This window comes from Stegodyphus dumicola, chromosome 5, assembly GCF_044657685.1.
Source record: "Stegodyphus dumicola isolate Sdum_Otavi_A_Nest chromosome 5, ASM4465768v1".
NCBI lineage: Eukaryota > Metazoa > Arthropoda > Arachnida > Araneae > Eresidae > Stegodyphus > Stegodyphus dumicola.
The window spans coordinates 62,278,205-62,302,039 of NC_140772.1; the positions used below are offsets into that span (position 1 = coordinate 62,278,205).

The following is a 23,835-nucleotide window of genomic DNA, read 5'->3' on the forward strand; positions in this document are numbered from 1 at the left end:
AAAAATAGCCTCAGAACATTGGAAATTTGCGTATAGGACTGCTATAATATGTAGTTGCGTACCTCCCTTTTTGGTTGCAATGGGTCGCGCTAAATATATATATAGAAAAGGAGTAGTAAATGTTATATATATATATATATATACCCACTTTCTGTTACTCGGCTCGGTGAGCTCAGTTTTTTTCCTTATATGTTGGTAAATTGCGCATTTTTTGCTTTAAAAACGATTATGTTATTCTTATCTTCTCGTGAAGGTTTTTATGGCTTTAGCATGCAATATTTGTAGAATTATCAACAACCTAAAAGTTGTTTAAGTGCAGCTAAGCCTGCTTTTTTTTTTTTTCACCATAGCAGCCATATTTGTTAACATTTGAAACTTAGCAGAATAGTGAATTAATTCTTTCTGGACCTTCAGTGTCTTTATTTGCTGAGTGGGACTAAAGGAAAACTTTTAGTTTTGTGCACCGAAAAATCTGCCTTTTTGCATGCTAACCGAATTGCTTGTTTTTGCATAGAAACTATAATTTTAATTGTAAAAAATTTTTAAATTGTTTTAACTGTATTTGGTATTTTTTGTTTTTCTATATTCAATTTTTAATGAAAATATTTTGAGTTTTTATGTATTTTTATCTTGCCGAGAAGTGAGAACTGAATTTATTTGAATGAAAAATGTATCTCTAATGAAATTCGAGGAAATAAGTTTAAATGAAATGCAGCAAAAAATACGTATAATTTAATATTCCATAAGTCGTGGTGTACATATTAACTTTTTTTTTATTTTGTTCACGTGAATTTATTCATATTTTCTATTTTTATAAAAAGTAAAACATTTAAATAGTGTTTGACATTTTGCTTTTATATATTTATCAGATGTACAATTAAACATTTCTCTTTTACAGAATGGTTCTATTTTGGATGGTTTAACTATCTGGAAAAAGAATTTGGACAAAAAGTTTGAAGGAGTGGAAGAATGCATGGTCTGCTACTACATTTTACATAGTTCTTCTCTGAAGCTGCCAAAACTTTCATGCCATGTGTGCAGGAAAAAGTTCCATTCTGCATGCCTGGTATGTATGAATTGTTTGAACAAAATGTAATCATTAGTGTTATGCAACAACTATTCAATCAATATCAATGTTTAGCGAAACTGAATTAAAATGTTAATTCTGTGATATAAATACATAAACTTAGAATAGTCCTCAATTCATCTCTAAAATGAGGCAAAGTTTTTACTTATATAAGCAAGAGAGTGGGTAAGAATACTGTTAGTTTGACTAAGTGTTAAATTCTAAGAGATGGGTTGGCTGCCTGGGATACTTACGGATTTCTCAGTGTGTAAAGTGAACATAAATCTTAATTAGAAAATCCTCAGTGAAGACACATTTTCCCCCTGCTTCTGATTGAGAATGGTAGGAAAATAAATTTTTTTATTTCAATTTTATTAATGAAGATGACTTGTTCCATCATCTGATTTGTCAGATTTTTACAGAAATAATAATTAGAACAACTGATGTTTAGAGATGATGGTGACAGATTTTGATTACATATACCTTAATTAATTTTTTCTCTCTAAACAATTTTACAAACTGTATTATTAATGTTACAGGATTCATTTTTTCTCTCACTCATATTAATCCCTTCTCCCCAAAATTAACAGCAAATGAAGTTCATTTGTATCAAGTGTATTTATTATTGAGACATTGACAATATTAATGACAATTAAGTATTAATTAACTCTGTATTGATAATTATATAAAAGCAGGTTACACTTGATATATATATTACTGGCAAAGTAAATGAAACGATGGCATTCTGCAGAATGCCTAGGCATTGTATATAATGCCATACAATTTTAGGCAAAGTATAAAATATGATAATTATTACGTACCTTCTCTAGGCATTGTATATAATAACTGGGCATTTTATTGAATGACAAATACTCTTTAGACAAAGTATGAAAAAAAAGTTATGATAAGGCTATTATTTAAAAGACTTTATTCCTCCAAAATACAAATGTTATTTTGAAAAATTAATGAAAGAATGGCATTAAAAACCTGTTATTCCAAATATGAAAAGAAAGATAATGAGATGATGTTGATCAACATAATAAATTTGTATTTTCTATATGGCTGAGATTGGGAATCAGTAAGATCTACCTAACAATGGAAAATAAATTCAGAAACAATCATGTTTCCCAACAATGCCCTTTTTGCTTTTTTTTTTGACTGCTCACAAAGGTGGTTTTACGGTTCAATATCATTACGTTTAACGTTTTTGTATTTGTTCGAAGTTCTTTCAACATTCTATCACGTCCATGCCCATTACTCACATGAGTTTTTATGAAGTACGGGAAATAACTCAGCGCCGTTGATGTAATACTATACAGTATTGACGCTTTCTTGAACAGGATAAATGAATGTAATTTTGTTTTTTACAAACATCATGTCCTAGTTCTTCGAAACGAATCAGAAATGTATTTCATACATTGCCAGTTTGTCATTTGACTTTCTATTGAATGCCTAGGAAATGTATGAAATATGAATCGCTTCATACATTGCTGGCTAGTTTTAGGCATTATATACAATGCTGGATTTCAAACTTTTCCGGTAACATATGCATACGTATATATATATATGTAATATTGTAATTTTGGCCAGAGGGGGGGGGGACAATTCACTTTTTAGTGATTTAAATAAATCTTAAAACAGTACAATTACTTTATACATGCAAAAGTATTTTAAAACTTAATGAAAAAAAATTGGCTTTGTAAATGAAACTTAATAGCACTTCAACATCACATTTGATGGTATTCCATTTTTTGAATGAAGTATTCACTAAATGAGTACAAAACACTATTTTGTACATTTCAGTAAGGGTTGTTGACTTTCAAAGCACTTTGAACACATTTTGGACTGGTGCTGCCATCTATTGGCATGTGTAATATACATACCAATAGACTGGTGCTGCCAATGAGGGAACCTCAGCATGGGTGCTGGTTATATATTATACTCCGGTCTTAAAATAGTATAAATAATCTTTGGTTAATTATCACTTCTGACTGAAATGAAATAAATATATATGATTCAGCATGTGTACATCATATATTTTCAGATTTTTAATTTTTTCTTCCCTTCCAACAGAATTTATGAATCTTCAAATGTGATACTTTGGAACGAGGTATATTAATTTCATAACTGCAAAATATTGAGCATTCATGTGATAATGCTGCCACTTAGAATCAAATGGAAACACTAGAATCTTACGATTACAGCTTTTGGTGTAGAAAAATTAGCATTTTTTAGGAGGTTAAAAAATTAACAAACAACTGGTATATTTTATAGGGCGGTTCCCTTTAAAGGGTTAAAGACCACTAGATGGCATCCTATGCAATGAATATAGTTTTAGGATCCTAATCTTCAGTTTGATTACATTCTGCCTTACTTTGGTGTCAGCTGTTGCTATGGTTGAGGTAAAGTGTAATGTAAACAGAGCTCATACATACTACAATATGATATATAATTTCACTAAAATTATTTACATATATATTTAAAATTCGTAATGATGTGTTAACAATGTAATGAAAAATATTGAAAGTTTGGCAATCTTTTTTTAAAAAGTCACTGTAATAACCAGATTGCATCTGATGAGCAACGTTTACCATTTTATTCATAAATAAATCAAATTGTGGTCAGGTTGCTGCATTAGTATGTAAGTATCTGATTGGATGTGTATGAAATCATGTAGGATTATAGTAGAATACGAATCTGGTCTACGAGATGAGTTGAAATTGCAAGGCAAAATTGGACAGTGATTAAATTAGGCAAAGAAGGTGTGAACATGAGCAATATCACTGAGAGTAGTCCTTGCTCAGACATTTGTAAATTGTAAGTTATCTTACTTGTTTGATTATAATGTCAAGTCCATAAATTTTATCATCACCAAGAGGCAAGGGTTACACCTGTTACTGGCAGAGGTATTGAATAAACGTCCATATTTTCTGCAGCATTCAAATCCAAGCCCAAGTACTATGGTATGGTATGGTATAAAAGAAAGTGGGTGGAACACCAGGTATCCATCATAGACATGGTGTAGTCCCATTCTACTAACTGTCTAGAATACCTCTATTCAGGATCGGATGAGATATGCCCTGGAGCATTTACTGACTTAGTTCATGCCACGGCCTCAGGTTCTGAACCGCATGTGGTGCACCGTGCATTTCATTCAAAGGTGTGGGTGTTTATTTAAAATTGAACTGGGAAAAAAACATATAGCATACACAGACTTAAAATATACAGGGAGCATACATTGAGTTATGTCATATATACAGTTACAACATAGATTTGGTAAGGACTTCTCATGATGGGGCCCTTAATTCAATGCTTTTACTTGCAAGAAATTCTGTTATCTCTAGAAGATTGCTATGGGGGTGTTTGTAGGCAAAATTCATGAAAGCAAGAATCTCAGTACTGGGTCTTTTGAGGTGCCACTGACTTGTCAGGAGACAGTTGAAGATATAATGTTCTGGATCACCCCTTTTTTCACATTGGCAGCTATCCTGTAGGCACATATTCCTTTCATAGAATATGCAGGGAAAGAGCCATGACCTGAAATTAGCCAGTTAATAAGTGCATTCATGTGAATGTTGTATCAACAAACCTTGGGGGTAAATTTGAATGCTCTTCTTCCCTGCTGTCTTTCTTGCCATTAAATTTGCTACTTAAGTAGGAGATGGGATTCCAGTGTTGCTTTAAGGTTAAAGGATGGTCATGGTGTCTCAGCTTTTGTTGCAGTGAGGTCTTTTGCTGCTTTGGCAAGCTGGTTGGCCCTTTCATTTCCTGAGTGGCCGACATGTGCTTGCCGTTGGATGAAGACAGGTTTTGTGTCTTCCTTATTACACTGAGGATTGGCTAAGGCTTGTATGGCCGATTGTGAGTCTGTGAAAATATTGATTTCCTTAAAATTGGAATTGATGCAGTATTTGAGACATTCTTTTATTGCCCATAATTCTGCCTGAAAGATGATATTGTTCTTGTGTAAAAGGAATTTTCTTTCTGTAATAACATTGGAGCATTACCTTAAGCGTGTGAATGCACACCCAGTACTTGATTCATCTTTCGAGCCGTTGGTATACACTGCTCGACATTGAAAATGCAACACCAAGAAGGTCAGAAAGTGATGAAATTTGGAAAAAAGATGGAGACAGCAAGCAGCAATAAGTGATCTTTATTTCAAAATGATAGTCAGAATACAGAGCGAGAATGGGGTTGGCTCAGTAGGATATAGGACCACTGTGGACAGCGATGCACGAAGAAACACGTCTAGGCATAGAGTCAATAAGAGTGTGGATGGTGTCTTGAAGATGGCTCTCCATTCCCTTTCAACCATTTGCCACAGTTCGTCTTCTGAACGAGGCAGGGGCAGAGTCTGCAAACGGCGTCCAATCACATCCCACACGTGTTTGATTAGTGATATGTCAGGAGAGTACGGTGGCCAGGGAAGCATCTGTATACCTTGAAGAGCATGTTGGCAGATGCAAGCACCGTGTGGTCGGTCGTTATCCTGCTAATAAATTGCATTACGCAGTCCCTGAAGGTAGAGGATTGCCACCGGCCGCAGTACATTATCCAAGTATCGTTGGGCTGTCATAGTGCCCTGAATACCTAGAGGTGACCTGGAATCGTAGGCAATAGCACCCTAAACCATTATGCACGTTGTCGTGCGGTGGGGCGTTCCACAGTTACTGCTGGATTAGATCTGTCTCCATGTCGACGCCACACATGTATGCGGCGACTGTCACTCGATAAACAGAAGCATGACTTATCTGAGAACACGGTGTTTTGCCATTCTGTCATCCACATCGCTCCAGTCCAGCACTATTCCACATCGCTCCAGTCCGGCACTATTCGAAACATTGGCGTCTATGCTGTGGGGTCAATGGCAGTCTTCTTAACAGACGCCGTGAGTGCAGGCCATGTTCAACCAATCGACGCGAAATGGTTCTGGTCAACACAGAAACATCCAGGGTATCTTGCACATGCTGCAGAATCGTGGTGCAAAAAAACTTGTGGAACCGCCACAGCTTGTCGGCGGATGCGTTGATCCACGCGTGATGATGTCACTCTGGCTGCACCTGCACCCCTCCTTCTTCCCACATTTCCTTGTTCGAACCATGTTCACCATAGCTGATGCACCGTACTTGCATCCATGTGGGTATAAGCTGCGATTTGATGTAAGGACCAACCCGCCTTTCTCAGTCCGATCACCATACCCCTCGTAAAATCGTCTATCTGCTGGAAGTGCCTTCGTTGATGGCGGCCTGGCATTCTCTCCTATTACACGCATCCTCCAGGACAAAAAACAACTTTCTTCGATAATTCATCTGGCAGAAATAATGACACGAATATTGCTAATTCTGCACGTTCCTTCCCTTATATCTTACTTCACGTGCATCGAAGATCTGCGCATTTCACATCATTTGCGTAACTCAGTGATGTGCGTCTACTCTAAAATTTGCATAAATTTCTGACCACTCCTTCTTGGTGTTGCATTTTCAATGTCGAGCAGTGTATATTGTGGGGCCACGTGAAGTCTGATTTGGTTGATCATCTGTTCTGAGCATTCGATTTGTAGGTGTGGCTGGCAAGTACTACAATAGCAGACTGCCTTACTGTCATGCCAACAAGATTGTGCTGAAACATTGAAAAGCTATAATTTTTATTATTTATAGATTTTACTGGCCTAATATATTAAGTTAGTCATTCTTCATATCAGTGTAGATCAGAAATCAGTGACTATCTAAAACTGAAATTCGGTGAAAAAAAGTGCTTCATTGGCATAGGTTCAAGTAAAGTGATCTCAGTTAAACCAAACCTTCCTTTCCGTATGAGGATATCTATGAAGTATTGTCAGCTTGTCCTTGTCAATGGCAACTACAGACATTCCAGGCAGTAATGATTTTTGATTATCCAATTTAAATATCCGTAAAATATTTTTTATGCTAATTATGATTCAATATAGTTGATATTTAGGCTAATTTAGTTTGGAAATTCATTCCAACTGGTGTCACATCTCAAGACAGCATATTACCATGCATTTTATATATCAAACGATGAAGCATATAAATCCTTCATGATCTGTTTAAATTAACTTTTTTTGAACTACATGCAGAATTGAATTCATTTCAACAGATTTCCCTGACTAAAACGTTTTATGAAAATTTTCTATGTTGGCTTGGTTTTGCATGCATTTACCTATTAACATATGCATATAATTATGATTATGCATCATCATAGTTTTATCATATGCCCTAATTTTTCTGTTTGTTGCATAGTTTTTAGCATATTGTGAATAATTCACTTCTTTAATGTATACTGTATTCAATATTGTTGTTGAAATTGATGAATTTTGTGAATTGTACTTTTTGTATGTATTTATGTAATTTTTCTCATTAATAACTTTGTTTTATTTTACAGTACAAATGGTTTCGTACAAGCAACAACTTTACCTGTCCCTTGTGTAGAAATGAATTTGCTATGTAATACTAGTATGCATAAAATATTTTATAAATCAAACTCAACAATGATTGATGTGTACATAAAATGCTCTTTGATTTTAATGTGTTCAAACAAAGAAACTGTAATTATCATACTGTTTAATAAATATTCTTATATATAAAATCACCAAAAAAATTATTTTTTCAAAAAGTATAGCATAGAAACTTGAATATAAAATTGTAAACATTATGCTCAGTGTTCACCAAGAGAAATTCACCAAAGAGAAAGATCTATATATCAACATATTTCATAATTTTAAACCTGAATCAATGATCTAATTTAGGGATCTTCAACCCGTGGCCCGCTGAAGACATTTTAGTGGCTCCCACATTTGAATTTGAAGAATTTTGAGAAAATTTGATTTCAAGAAAAATTGCCTTGTTGGCTTTTTGTCATGATTTTTTCTTATTTTTGATATTTAAAACATTTAATTGACATGCCTGGTATTATTTGAGATAAAAGTTTCTGAAAATGATAAATTTTTCAAAAATTTCACTTTATCTTATGTAATATTAAAATTAAAAAAATTGACTATCCATAAAATCTAAATTCCATAAAAAGGTTAAATTTTTATCTTTAACAGATTTAGAACTTGTACGGAATGTTAAATTATACCCATTTTTCCTGCATTTCATTTAAACTTATTGGATTGAATTAAATCTACTTCGTCGATAGCACATAAAGCACAATAGACTAAATGCACTTTTTAAAATTTTACTATACCAACACTCTGGCCCTAGATCCACTTAACAGCATTGCATTTCATTCATTTTTTAACTCAGAATGCACAAATTTTATATCATCTGAAGAATTATCTAATCGTTGCCACATGTTCTATTCAAATACTATAAGAAATCTAAAATAATGTATAAAAGAAATTAAGCAAACAAGAACAAAAACGTTTTTCACAGACGATTAAGTATTTCTCATTCAATTAATTGAGTTCTCACTTCGCGACAAGGCAAAAATACATTAAAACTCAAGATGTCTGTATTGAAAATTATGAAGTAAATATTAAATACTTATTTCCTCGAATAAATTCCAGAATGGATTAAACATGATTTAATTTGCAATAATAAAAGAAGGTGTTATCTTTGTTATTAATTTCTCTAGATTGGCAACAAATCTACTATTCTGCTGTTTCAAATGTAAATAAGCATTGGCCGCCATTCGGCACCTAAACAACTTTTAAATTGTTGATAATTCTAAAAATATTACATACAGATTCACTAAAAGCATAAAAACCTTAACTGGAAGATAAGAACACAAGTCAGTCATTTTTAAACCCAAAAAAATGCACAATTTACAAACATATAAGAATAAAGAAACAGATCACTGAGCCTAGTAAAGAGTGGTTATATACAGTACAAAGTCCGTAATCCGGAATGATCTATAATCCGGACGTCAAAGTCACAAACTTTCTTTTTGTATGCTTTACGCATGCGTGTAAAGAATGTGCATACATTACGCTTCCCCAGTTATAACATCTTGGTTCTGTACTCTTATTAGGTATAGCGCGTGCATTATTTTGTGTGTTAGTACTTGAATAACCCTTATTCTTAGTATCTCAAATGCGGATTTTCTCATAAATTTAAAATTTTTCTTTGAATTCAGAAGTACTTTTATACTCGTACAAAATAATTTTGTTACTACTCTGATCCGGTATCCCACTGATTACATAATCAAGAATTGATGAATCAGCTACAGAACTGCGACTGGCTATTTCACGCATGGCAATTAAATATTCGGAAAGGGATTCACCAGATTTTAAGTGTCGTTTAAGTCCAGGCAGTCTAAATGAATCGCATTTTTTTCTACTTATCATGATATTACTTGCATAATCAAAAAAGCTTGGAATAATGATTTGTTTCTCTAACCATTCCGAAATCTGTTTATCAATTTCATGCTGCTCTGCGGATTGGGGGGGGGGCGTCGTGGTGCACAATGAACTGGAAGTTGATCTGTCAGCCCTATCCTTATCTACATGGTAGATGTTTTTATTTTATTTGGCTTATAACTCCTTACTAAATGTAGTATTTTATCTCGATGTACTCCGCCTTTGATATGATTTAAATCAAATTCCTCGTCATTATAAACATCACGAATACACATCAAATAGTTTTCTGGTTGCAATTTTCTAATTTCGAGTATGCGTAATGTATGCTTTACACATGCGTGCGTTAAAAGAAATGTTTAATAAACAAATGTTAAGTTGCTGATTGTTAAAATCAATCTTTTTTAAATTTTACCCTTTAGATCATAATTGCTCTTTATTTCATAAATTATGTTTTCGTATTTTTAATTGTATAATTACGAGGTGCACATCTACATGTTATTGCAGTCCTATATATAAAATTTCGATGTTCTGAGGCTACTCGTTTTTGAGTTATGAGAGATACGTACGTACGCACGTATATACTCACTTATATAATACGAGGGCTATCCAGAAAGAAGTAGATTACGTTTTGGAATAAAAAAATAAACAAAGTATAGGAAACAAATTTTATTATATACAGATGAAAGCCACACTCAAATACTACTTTTCTACATAGTCACCATACAAATTAAGGCATTTATCGTAGCGATGTACGAGCTTGGAAATTCCTTCGTTGAAAAATTCGGCCGCCTGCGCCTTCAACCACTTCGTTACCTCTTCTTGCCTTCCATCTTGCACAAAACTTGTGGTAACCAAGCTTTTCGCTGATGATTTCGTGCAACAAACTTCGCGAAATTTGTGGAAAACTCAAAGAAAGTTCCGTTATTGTGAAATTTCGATTTTCACGGACTTTAGCATCGACTTTTTCGAGAAGTTCGGCGGTCACTATGCTGGGTCTCCCACTTCGATCTTCGTCGTGAACATTGGTTCGGCCATTTTGAAATCTTATGACCCACTGACGCACTCCACCTTCAGTGATAATGTTGTCCCCATACACTTCACGAAGCTGCCGATAGATTTCTATCGGTTTACAGTTTTTTGCAGTCAGAAACCTTATTACTGAGCGCACCTCACAGCTCGCGGGATTTTCAATTAACGCAGACATTTCAAACCGTCACAGTATCTGAACGGAGCACAGCACGAACCTCTCACTAGCACGGCTAGATGCAGACTGAGCTGCGCAACGCTCTGACCCCAAGATGGCCGCGCTAGCCCCGCCCCTAGCGGACACAGACGGAAACGTAATCTACTTCCTGGATGGCCCTCGTAGTTATATAACGGAAACTAAGTTAACTGTTATGTAATCCAATAATTATATAACAGTTAACTTATATATTTTGTTCATATTATAACTCATAATGCACAGAATTTATATCATTTAAAGAATAGAAATATCTAATCGTTGCCACATGTTCTATTCAAATACTATAATAAGGCTAGAATGATGTATAAAAGAAATGAAGCAAACAAAACAAAAAAGAAACAGTTTTTCACAGACGATTGATTATTTCTCATTTAATTAATTCAGTTCTTACTTCGCAAGAAGGCAAAAATACATAAAAACACAAAATATCTATATTAAAAACTACGAAGTAAATCTTAAACACTTATTTCCTCGAAAAAATTCCAGAAAGAATTAAGCATGATTTAATTGGCAACGATAAATGAATGCGTTATCTTTGTTGTTGTGAAGCTAAGTTTCTCTAGATTGGCAACAAATCCACTAGTCTCCTTTTTCAAATGTAAACATCAATGGGCGCCATAAAAAAAAAGGCTTAGCGGCACTTAGACAACTTTAAAATTGTTGATAATTCTAAAAATATTGCATACAGATTTACTAAAGGCACAAAAACCTTAACCGGAACATAAAAACAACATAATACAATCATTTTTAAAGCAAAAAATGTACAATTTACAAACATATAAGAGTAAAGAAACTGAGATCACTGAGCCGGGTAACAGAGTGGATATATGTATAAATATATTTATATACGTTTGGTGAGGCCGATTGTAACCAAAATACGAGGTGCACGGCTACATGTTATAGCAGTCCTATATACAAAATTTCAACGTTCTGAGGCTACTCGTTTTTGAGTTATGCGAGATACGTACGTACGTACGCACAGACGCCACAAAAAAATTCTCTTCAGAATTCATTTAAAATTAGTTTTACAATTTTTTTGGGAAAAAGAGTCCTTACGTACAATTGTCATGCAAAAACGTTAAATTGCATTCGTTAGCAGTGAAAATGGATATTTGCGTTGAAATATGATGCCTGAAACTTTCCGCAATTACAATACTTCCTTTTTATTTCGTACAAGGAAGTAAAAAGAGAAGTTGAAGGAAAAATGCAGTTTTCTTTTCTTCCAAGAAAAGTGGTCAGATTTTTATTTTTTTGTTGTACATATGGGGAATGCAGTTTGCCTTATTTGCAGTGACTGTGTAGCTTTGTTGAAAGAATACAACATTAAGAGACATTATGATACTGAGCGCAGTGAGAAATAGTTTGCATTGGAAGTGACAAGGTGAGTGAATTAAAATCAAATCTAAATTTTCAACAGTCTCTCTTCACTACAGCGAATAAAGAATCTGAAAATAGTGTTTGTGTTGGTTACATGAAAGCAGAAAAAATTGGTAAGAGTTGAAAAGCCATTGCTAATGGAGAATTTGTAAAATGTCTTCAGAGTGCAGTTGATGTACTTTGTCAATCACAGGCTCAAGTCATATTGAATGTTAGCTTGTCTGGTGTGATTCTATGTTATATGGTGTCTGATGTTATTGTTCTGAGATCTCGTTTAGGGTGAATAAGGCATGTAGGTCCATTCAAGGGAAAGAATGTAAACAAAATAACATTCGCAAAAAGCAACTGAGTGGTCTTTTGTGTGGGAACAGCACCAGTTTATGCACAATGACAAGGCCATCCAAACTATGTACAATGACTATCATAGGAAATATTTTATTTTTAGTGCACCTAAACGCCGCACCCACTGAAAATTTAAGTTTTAAACACGTAAACGCTGCGGCGTTTCTTACTGAAATTACGGTATATCTGCTATAATCACAGATGGTGCTAAACCTATGACTGGGAAATAGGAGTAATAACATTACTCAAATCTGACGTGAATGCAAGTGGAAATAATACTGTGATGACTTTCCAATGTATCTTCCACGAAGAATATTTGTGCAAGAAGTCCTTCTCAAACTTTGAACATGTGATGAATGTTGTTGCTAAAGTGGTTACATTTTGTCAAAAGGACTTATCACAGGAAATTTCAACAGTTCCTGAGTGATTTGGAAGCTGAGTATGGTGATGTATTACCTGGAAGTATGTTGGTCGAGCTGAGAAAAGATGCTTCAACGCCTGTTTTCTTTGAAGAGCGAAGTTCAACAATTCATGGAATTTAGAGAGAAATCTATTCACGAGTTCAGTGTTGAGAAATGGTTGACAGACTGCATTTCTTGTTGATATTACAGGTCATCTCAATGATTAGAATTATCTACCGCTTACTGAGAAAAGATTTACTTGTTCCTAACTGTTTTACTGCTACACGGTGCAAAAGCGCTGCGTTCATTTGTCTCGAAAACCGCGCTGCGAGTTTCGGCATGTCTTTGTTGCTCCGTGGGTGTGAACGTACGTAGTCTGACCTTCTAAAATAATTAACTGCGTCGCAGTTTTCGAGGCAAATGAACGCAGCGCTTTTGTGCCACGTAGCAGTCAAATGGATAATCTTTATTACTTTGTGAAAGCTATTGAGACAAAATTAATCCTGTGGGGAAGTGAGTTGCTAAATAAAAATTTCACTCTCTTTCAAAAATTGATGGAGTGTGTGAAGAACTCTACAACATGGAATTCAAATAATTATGTACAAGGCATTTCAAATTTGAAAGAGGAATTCTAAAGCAGATTTTTCAATTTTCGTAAAAATGAAATGTTTATGAGAATGTACTCCTTGCCATTTTCAGTAGACGTTGAAAGTGTTCTACCTGAACTTCAATTAGAATTCATTGATTTACAGTGTGTTTCTGCAGTAAAATGCAGGTTTCTTGAAGATCCTACATTAATTGATTTTTATTCGAAGAACGTGACCAAAGACAAGTATCCAGGAATTCGTAAACATGCACTCTTCATGTCTTCTATTTTTGGCAGTACCTACATATGTGAACAGTCTTGTAGTAAAATGAAAAACAAGATACTGACTCAATGTCAGCCATGACACAGTAATGCAAGTTTTGTTTTTCTTTTTTTCATTGCGAATCCTTTTGTCATATCATTATGTGCAATCATTTTTATACTTTTTCTTCATAGTTAAAAAAAGATGCAAAACATTTTAATTCGATTTCCATTTGACTTTTTGGAACCAATGTATATATAAATACAAATCTGTAACACTATTTCTTCGCTTAGGATCAATTGTAGCCTTGCAAAACAAACCTCCCTTTTTATATAAATTATCTGACTACACTATTTTTTTGACAGACATGTGGCCCGCGGATCTTTGTAAATTTATTGATGTGATCCTCGGGCACGAAAGGTTGAAGACCCCCTACTTTAAAACATAGCCAGTATGAGTAACATTACTCGACAGTCGCGATCGCCACATCAACAAAGAGCTTCAATCAGCAAATGCAGGTATATGCTCAGATGTGCTTTTTTATTATTTAAATGTTACCTAATATGACTGGTTCAATGATGTGAAATAATCATGTTAAATTACTTAGCTAATCTTCTTCTAATGTCATACTGATGCAAGTTAGTGTCTTCTTTTCTTCCTAAACCTCAATAGTACAGAGCATATTAAATGATTAATTCCAGTTAAAATTTAAATGAATTGCATTTGCAATAAAATATTTACATAGATTTACTAGACTGTAGTTTATTTATACATAAATTTTCAGCTCACACTAGTAAGTTCTTATTCTCCGAAAGTTCTACTCTTCAACAGACCTGTAGATGGCAATATAAATAGTTTTCAGGAAACAACAACTAACATTAAATGGGAAACAGTAATAAAGTGATGCATGGCCAAGAGGAAGGAGATAAGAGGACAGATATGCAAATGAAGCTGAAAAATCCTTGAGGAATTAGACCGTGGTGTCTTGGAGAAAACTACAATTGCTGAAAAGCAATCTGCCAAAACTACAAAGCTAAGTGCTTTCGTAGTGCTATACGAAGAAATTGAAACTGTATTTCTAGAATAGTTCAATCATATGCATACTTCTAATGTACCTTTAAGTAGACCCATAAGTCAAAAGCAAATGAAATCGCAATAGATAAATAAATAAAAATAAAAAAATATCAACATTCAAGCAAGATTTTAGTTGTTCCTTTGTATGGCAGTACTGCTTCCAAATGAAACACTTGATTTCATTTTATTAATTTGTTGTGAAACGAATACAATTGATGAAGAAGCAAACAGCAGAACAAATGAGCAAACAATGAATTTGATCAAGTGAGAGAAAAGTATGCCTTGTATGGTCTACTATTAGGAAGAAGTTGGACTTTTTTAAAAAGGTGACAAGTGCCATGGTGGAGCACACAGTAAACAATGCTTAATTGTTGTCTTTGTGTACAATGCAGATGGCAATGAACCGTTCTTGGGTTAATCCAAGAAACCATGTTCTTTTACGAACATAAATAGTGATTGACCTTGCAACTACTCTAACTATAAGAAAGCTTGGATCAACAAGATCATCTTTTCATGATTGACTCCTTCATTTTACTAGTCGAATGGTGGCTCGGAATAGGCATGTCCTTTTGAGTCTGGGCAAGTGTCCATAATATACATGATCTGAACTGAAATGTACGGAAGCAATACAAAAGTTCATAATCCCCAAATGTAACAAGTGTCATTTTTAGCCTTTGTATAAAGGCATTATTGCAGTTATAAAAAGGTCTTATTGGAAATCACTCGTGAGACCTGCAATTCGCGGTACTGAAAACTAGACGGAAACAACTTGGAGTCTGCTGGATGCAATAAAAGCTATCGCCACATCCTGGAAACCAGAGTCATCACAAGACATAGAGAACTGTTTTAATGCAGACTGGAGACACAAAGTCCTGTTGACAAGTTAGATCGTGACAATGATACCACTTCACTTGACAAATGAAACAGTCCACAAGACGTTGCGAATCCTGGTGTTAGATGTTTGAGGAGTGTGTTAATGCAGATGACGATGTTGCCGTGTGTGCTCCAGTAGAATCTGATCTAAGAGCAGTTATATTTGAGGTGCAAGAAATGTCATTAAAAGAAAGTGAGGAGGACAATATTATTCCACCCACCCGCCAAGAAATTTTACACGTCCTGGACACTAAAGAATGTTTTGCTTGAATATTCGAATTGGCCGCTAGTTTTACTGAAGCTATGCGTACGTGATGTTACTAGGCATTTTCGTTCCCGTTTGCGACAGCGCAATATACAAGAATTTTTGACTAAAAATGATCTGCAATTCCATTTTTTCAAGTTGAAGTTTATTAATTAATGTAGTACGTAGCATTTTTTATATGATATCATAGCATACATATGTAACTATATACTGTAAATGGTTCATGTGTAGGAAAAAAAAAAAAAAAATCTCCAGTTAATAAGAATTTTTTTTAACACAAAATCTTGATTTTTCTGTCCTTTGAAATTTGTGCTAATGAGGGTTTATTTAATTATTAAAGTTTATTTTATTACTGGTTTGCTATTTTGCATGCAATATGAGATTTCATATATGTAAGTTTTTATGTGCAGATTATAATTATTAATCAGTTGTTACTAAAAAGTCTTCTCACCAGTAGTCATGCTGATTGCAATATTTGGAACAGAATTATAAAGCTTGTTTTATAGAATAAGCTACAAAAGTACACAGGAACTGTCTTTTGATTTCTGTTTCATATAAATCTGTTCTCATAACCAAAAAAGTATTCCTTGTTAATGTCATCGCGATCATGATAGTTGATATTTTAACTATAATTTAAAACATTCAATAAGTAACTAAGGCTTTAACAAGTAAGAGCTATTATTTAAATTTCATGATTTCTCAATTCATTTTTTACATTTATCAATCTAGTTTCACGACAGATTAACAAGTCTTAATTCTTCACTTGTCATCAGTTTCTTCTTTCTGCCCTAAAGATTCATGATTATATCAGATGAATAGAAATTTCTTCCTTGTGAGTTATATCACAGTCTTAAATATATTTAAAAATAAAGACAATGGAACTGAATTGCATTTAAAAAATTCCACATGCATTTTCATTGAATACAGTCATAAAAGGATTCTAGAAGGTAATGAATGTAACAATTTTAAGAAATTATATGGTAAAAACCAACATAAATCAAGTGATTTTTTAGTTAATGTCTTAAATTATTTTTAGTACAAAATATAATCATTCTAGATGAAGACCGTGAATTGAAGAATTTTTATTTTTTGCTGTATAGATAGTCTACAAATGATAATTAAATCACAGTCCATTAAAAATATAGAATGCATTTTTACTGTGAAATTGGTGCATTATTTATTAGTGAGAGAATAATCAACATATAAAAATAATTAATATGAATAATTATTTATTCAGGGGCTCTGAAATCAAACATGCAGTTAGAGAACTTTCGCTTCTCTCTCACACTATATATACATAATTTCAATTAGTTGAAATTTGGCAACTCCCTACTTTTGATAGGTATTTTTTTCAATAAAACTTGAATAGAAATAACACACACTTTAATTTCTAAGGGATTTTAATTCTTATTGGTTGTGCTTATAGTCCATATTTAGTTTCATATATATATATATATTTTAACTTACCGAAGCCAGAGAAAATATACAGAGAATTCGCAGACAATATCCCTGAGGAAGAATGGTGAGCAGTATTAACTGAGATCTGAGAAAATGAGATGTTATATTATACAGTCAAAAGTCGTTAATCCGGACTCGTCGGGACTTCGGCGATTCCGGATTATCGATTTTTCCGGATTATAGATCATCAGTTTAAATCTCGTAAGATGGCATGCAGAAATTCTAAAATTAAAAATATGAAACCGAAATTTATGAAATAAAGAACAATTATGATCTAAAGGGTATCAAAATTTGCAAAAAGAAAAAGCTTAATATTTATTTGTTTACTTTATTAAACATTTCTTTCAATGTAAGTTGTTTAAGTTTTGCTTCGTTTCATGTGATAATACTTTCTCTTTAATTCTATTAAACAGACATAATTTCTTGTTTTTTGTTTTAATAACCTCTGTCACTTTTCTTCGCTATCGGAAGCGAATTATAATGACGAGGAACTTGTTTTAAATCATATCAAAGACGGAGCATATCGAGATGAAATACTACATTTGGTAAGGAATTATAAGCCAAATAAAATAAAAACATCTGCGCTGAAGATAGTGCTGACAAATCAACTTCCAATTCATTAGGCGCCCGCCGCCGAGCAGCGTGAAATTGATGAACAGATTTCGGATTTCAAAACATACTTTCGCTTTAGATCCTTTACATATTAACAAATATATATCGGAAATTCTATTTGATATAATCGAAAGTTTAAGCTTACTTTTATAAAATTGCTCTTACAGTCTGCAAAAAATAATAAGCCGGATGCAATTCGAAAATTAAGGAACAACGCAATCATTAACATTAACTGAAATAGATAATTAAATAATTTTAGCTTATACGTCCATTATACATAAAATGCGCACGCGAAAACGTATTCTGCACTTGCGCACACTCATATGCGCAGTCGTAAAAGGTCTTACGCGCACGCGTGAACGCCTCTGCGCATGTGTCAACGTGGCGCATGCGCAGAAAGTTTTTAGTTTTGATGTCCGGATTATAGATCATTCCGAATTATGGAAGTCCGAATTAACGACTTTTGACTGTAATGTATTTCTTCCGCCTTCTTAGCCTGCCTTAGTGTAGTGGTCTGCACGCTGGGCATTTATTCCAGAGGTCCGTGCTTCGATACCCGGCAAGGGCGTTGCTCATTTTTCATGCTTCCAAAAAATCCTAATGTCTCTACAGAGGCACCTGGACTAATGATGATGATGATTCTCCACACCCAGGATTTGGTGATTGGGTCCCCTAAAACCCTAGTCACTCTTTAAAAGGGAAAGTATGTGAGGTATTTCTCCTGCCTTCGTGGTGTAGTGGTCTGCAAGCGGGACGTGTATTCCAGAGGCCCGCGGTTCACTTCTCGGCGAAGGCACTGCTCATTCTTCATGACTCCTGCTTCCAAAAAAATACGTAAAGCCTCTACAATATTTAGCAAAATAGAACAGTATTTGATGAAAATTATTTTTACATTTTAATATAAGTTCTCAAGACTAGACTCTTTGTACTTGAAAATTGACAGTACATTTGATTACATCCTAATGTAAAATATTTATATTTTTATTATACACCAAGACATCAGTTTAAAAGTTTTTAAAACAAATACCTTGACAAATACAGGGTTCGTACACATTTCCTTACATGAAAGACTTTTAAAGAAAAAATGAATAGAATAAAGCAATTATCCATAACACCGACTTCATGCTTGTAATTTCACTTTAAGAAACTAACAGAAGTGTGTATTATGCACTATTATTAAATTCAATTTAATACTTACCATAAAACAATTTTGAAAATTAAACTAACTCCCTACAAGTTATGAAGTAGATAACATTAAATTAGGAACATAATTTCTTTAAAAACACGTGTAAGTGTATTTTACACTAATAACAGTCACTATTTTAGAGATTTACATGATTATTATTTAACTTATTTGATATTTATTTAAACACAGTCAACTACTATTATAATAACAATGTAAGAATATTTTGCAGATTAAAATAACTGATTTGTAAACATACAATTTATTTCCTTGGTTTTTTGAAAGATACTAGAATAATAAACTGTACAATAAAAGATACAAAACATTTGCACTTTTTTTTAAATCTCAAATCTTTTCAGCTATTTTAACATCTAATTTATTTATGTCTATTTCCTTTTCTTTAACTATTCTTCTAAGTTCATTTGCTTTGATAAACAAATCAGTTCCTGCTGGTCTCAGCTTCATCTGCTAAAGCAGCTACTTCTTCATTAACATCTTTAATTTCCCTTTGAAGAAATGCTTTCTTCTGCTTCATATAATCAATTTCTTCGTCAATAATATTTCTTTTCCTCTTTGAATTTTCAGATTTAGTTAAAGATTTTTGTTCTTCTAAATACTGAACGTTCTTCTAAATAACGAACTCCACTTCTTGCAGAAGCTGCTGCTGATCTCATTTCTTTATTAATTTCAATATTAAGAACACCTCCAGAAAATTTTATGTAATCAAATACTGGGTGTTGAAAAATGTATGATACGTCACTTAAATTTTCATTTGCTTTATTTACAGAGAAGCCCCTTTCCACAGAGGGCTGTTCATGTGACAAGATAAGAATACTTGTCACAGTGAATACTTGAATAGTGAAAATATACATTTTTTACTATATATATATATATAATTTATTTCCTAAACAATATTGATTAATTGATTATATTATCTCCTAAGTTTAATTAAAGTAGAATTATTTTAAAAGAGTGAATCCATACTGGTAGTTATATTTTGAAAGATGTATATATATATAAATATACATTACAAAGTCCGAGATCCGGACATCCAATATCTGGAATGATCTAAAATCCGGACCTCAAAGCCACCACCAACCAATTTTTTAGGGCTTTTTTGAAGGGACTTTACGCACGCGCATTAGATTTTTTTCCTCATCATAAAAAAACATGCCGGAAATCCCGATTCTTAATCTCAGTTAGGCGCTAAATAAAATATCTCATCATTGAAGAAATAATTATTTTAGCATAAATTTGTGTGATTAGTAACTTGACTCCATAGCTGCGTATCTGCTTGGAATAATCTCAAACCGAAACATTTGTTAATTTTGCACCAACTAATATTTTATATCCTTGATGCCGAAATCGCGAATCATTATTTATTGTATTTTGCTTTCATCACCGCATGTTTATCAACGGATGACAACTTGAGTGATGAATCATGCAGCGACGCCAAATAACAGAGTATTATCCGATTACAGATTTAAGTTTAATGCGCTAAAATGTTGACAAGGGGAGATTTAGCACAAATTTCTTTCCTTATGCTAAAAATAGATTTTGTTAATGATACTCATAGGACAAACGATTATATTTAGTGCTATTTGAATTAAGAATAACTGATTTGTTATTCACATAAAGCCAGAACCTGCGCCAGAGCTCGCATGGCCGCAACAGGCGGCAGAATTTAGCGAAGTTAAACAGAAGTTTTTCATTGCGATGACAATGCCCAATCATCAATCAGTTAACGGAGGGCGAAATCTGTAGTATAGTTCTAAATTCAGAAAATACAGCTACCGATAGTGAAGAAAGTAACAGAGAGGTTACTGAACGAGAAAAAATTTTGATTGACAAGTTATTCGGAATTCTCGACACAGCAATTACAGGACTTGAACAATGGAACTTAATAACCGAACAAGAAATTATATGTCTATAGTATTAGTCTAAAGTATTAGCAGAGAAAACAAATCAAACAACTCACATTGAAAGAAATGTTTAATAAAGTAAACATATAAATATAAGGCTCTTTTCTTTTGTAAATTTTGATACCCTTTAAATCATAAATACTTCATTTCATAAATCACGATTTCATATTTTCAATTTTATAATTTCTACGTGCCATCTTAGTAGATTTAAAATGATCTAATATCCGGAAAAATCTCAAATCTGGGATCGCCGAAGTCCCGACGAGTCCAGACCTCGGACTTTGTACTGTATAAATATATATATATAATACGGAATGTATATTTTCAGTTAAACTTCTACCCAATAACTTTAGTAATTCATGAAAGTTAATTTTGCGTCTAGTTAATTCAGGAAAATTAGTTTCAATTAGTTGTTTTCAGCTTTAAAAATATTAAAAAATTTTTAATTAGTTAGTTATTTTCAACTAATAATTGTATCGCCATTAGCAAAAATTATGCATTACTATCAACAACATAGGTTTTAAACCAAATACTTAATTGTCTATTGAAGCTTCTACACGTATTTCCGAACTTCACTTTTTCTCGGCTAGCGTTACCGAATTTGCCCTTAGCGACCTAAAGTCGAAATGGAGCCAACAGATTTCCCGCGAAATCGATAACAGACCCTCTCCAGAAATAAACTCATAATCCCGATATCCCATACATATAGTACGTGCAAAAGAGGAATAAACTCCGTAGAAGGTGATAAATTAATTTATGGCTTAATTGAAACAAACACAGAAATTAAGCTAAGCAAAACCGTGTAAAAACAAATTGAAATTATAAAACGAAACTTAATTTTCATGTGAATTTTCAGCGCTGACTCTCCCATTCTAGAAATTTCAATTTGTTTCAGACAAAGACCGCATTTAAGGATTGCCATCCATCAATATCCAGTCTTTGTAGTCAGCTTGATGAAGCCACAGTTTATTGAAAATGCACTTTCCAGGCATCTCGTTCCTATTGGCGTCGGAAGGGTTGTGGCCTTCCAGGTTGTGATTGCTCTAATTTTGGCAAATATTTTCAGAATCTCCCCCCTTTTTTTTCTCGAGCACCCCTAGATTTATAGATAACACCTGTTTCGAAAGATTGGGTGAATAGCCAATCAGACACCGATACTTTCGTTCCGGTAGCTAATTTTTTTTTTTTTTTTTTTAATCGTTTGCAACGCAAATCCGCCAACAGATTGGTTAAGAGTCGTGCAATTTTAATTCCATATTCATGAGAAATCGCAATTCACACATAGAATGGCAATCATTAGAAATGATAAGAAATGTCAAATGAGCAAAATTAAGGACCATATATTCATTTTGGCCAAAATTAAGGATTTTTAAGGACCACAAATCATTTTTGAAAAAATTAAGGACCGTACGAACCCTGCAAATTTGTTACTTAATCGAAGCTGTTTTAGGTACGTGTGTCATCCAAAAAATAAAAACCGTTTAGTTATACAAAATGAAAAAACACGATATTTATTGGGGAAAAAAAAAACAATTCTGTTTCATACCTCAAGCTTCCTTCACATCTCTATATATTTATCACCTTCATTTAAACATTTGCCATATACATTCACAAGCTTCAGAATCTCCATGTTATACTCGTCTGGCACCAGACCCGAAGACTGCAATGAACAGAATCTTGCAAGACAGATGGATAACTCTCGACGAATCGTACACTTTGTTTCTTGTTGTTTAAGCTTGATGAAATTGTGTTGCAGCATCTTAGCTACAAAAAACCTTGCACATGAGGGCTTCTCTGGAAACAAAGTAACCCACACAAAACTCAGAATGGAATCAGCATTGACATTCTTGATATGATATCACACAGATATAGCTACTTTTCTTGAGATATGATTGTGACTGGCAATAAGATCTGGGTATCTCACATCACCCGAGAGAGCAAGCACCAACCATTTGAGTGGCACCATCCCTCATCACCCCAAAACATCGAGAAAATCCAAACTATCAACATGAAAGGTCACGGCAACCGCCTTTTGGAGTCGTAAAGGTGTTCTTTTGTTGGATTATATACAAAAAGGCAGTTTGATCAATGTAATTCATTAGTGTGACACTAAAAAACCTCCGATGAACTATCAAAAACAGAAGCTGAGGAATGCTTTCTAAAGGAATTGCACTTCTTCATGACAATGCCTGACCTCACATTGCTGCCGCAACTCAAGATTTGCTGGATTAGTTCGGATGAAAAATTTTTGATCATACACCCTACAATCTGGATCTTGCTGCTAGTGGTTTCCATCTTATCCAAGCTGAAAGAATTTCTGGGCGGTAAATGTTTTGGAAGCGATCAAGAGTTGGAGAATGCAGTGACTACCTGAATCAACTGGTGACAGAAGAATATAACATGGAAACTCTGAAGCTTGCAAGACAAAAGTAAAAAGTAGTAATTATGTAGATAAGTGAAAGAAGCTTCAGGTGTGTAACATAAGTGTTTTTTCCAATAAATACTGCATTTTTCATTTTGTATAACTAAATGGTCTTTATTTTCTGGATGCCCTTCATATTATTAAATGAAATTATACCCATATTTATGTTAAAACAACAAACACTGCAAAAACGTTTGTGCTTCAGAAAAGTACCAGTTTTGATTTTATTTCATATTTATTTTAATAATTAAATTAGGATATTTATCATGACAACTTATTTTAATTTTATCCATTCTGTAAGTGCTAAGTACATTTCGATGTCTATGTGACTTTATAATGGAAAGTATCCAGTATAGAAAATTCAGAAAAGGAATACGTTAAAGAAGGAAAAAAGGGTATTTATCTGAGATAACTAAAAGACACAAA

The 23,835-nt window shown here is 33.6% G+C and overlaps 1 protein-coding gene across 1 annotated transcript in view; it reads left to right on the forward strand.

The window, feature by feature from the left end:
- Ltn1 (E3 ubiquitin-protein ligase listerin) overlaps window positions 1-7,675 on the forward strand; it is a 198,853-nt gene extending 191,178 nt beyond the window's left edge. Inside the window, exons 30-31 of the mRNA XM_085816712.1 lie at window positions 899-1,066; window positions 7,472-7,675. Coding sequence (XP_085672838.1) covers window positions 899-1,066; window positions 7,472-7,537 — 234 coding nt within the window. The 3' untranslated portion in view covers window positions 7,538-7,675. The remainder of the gene's footprint in view (window positions 1-898; window positions 1,067-7,471) is intronic.
- Window positions 7,676-23,835: the final 16,160 nt, after the last annotated feature.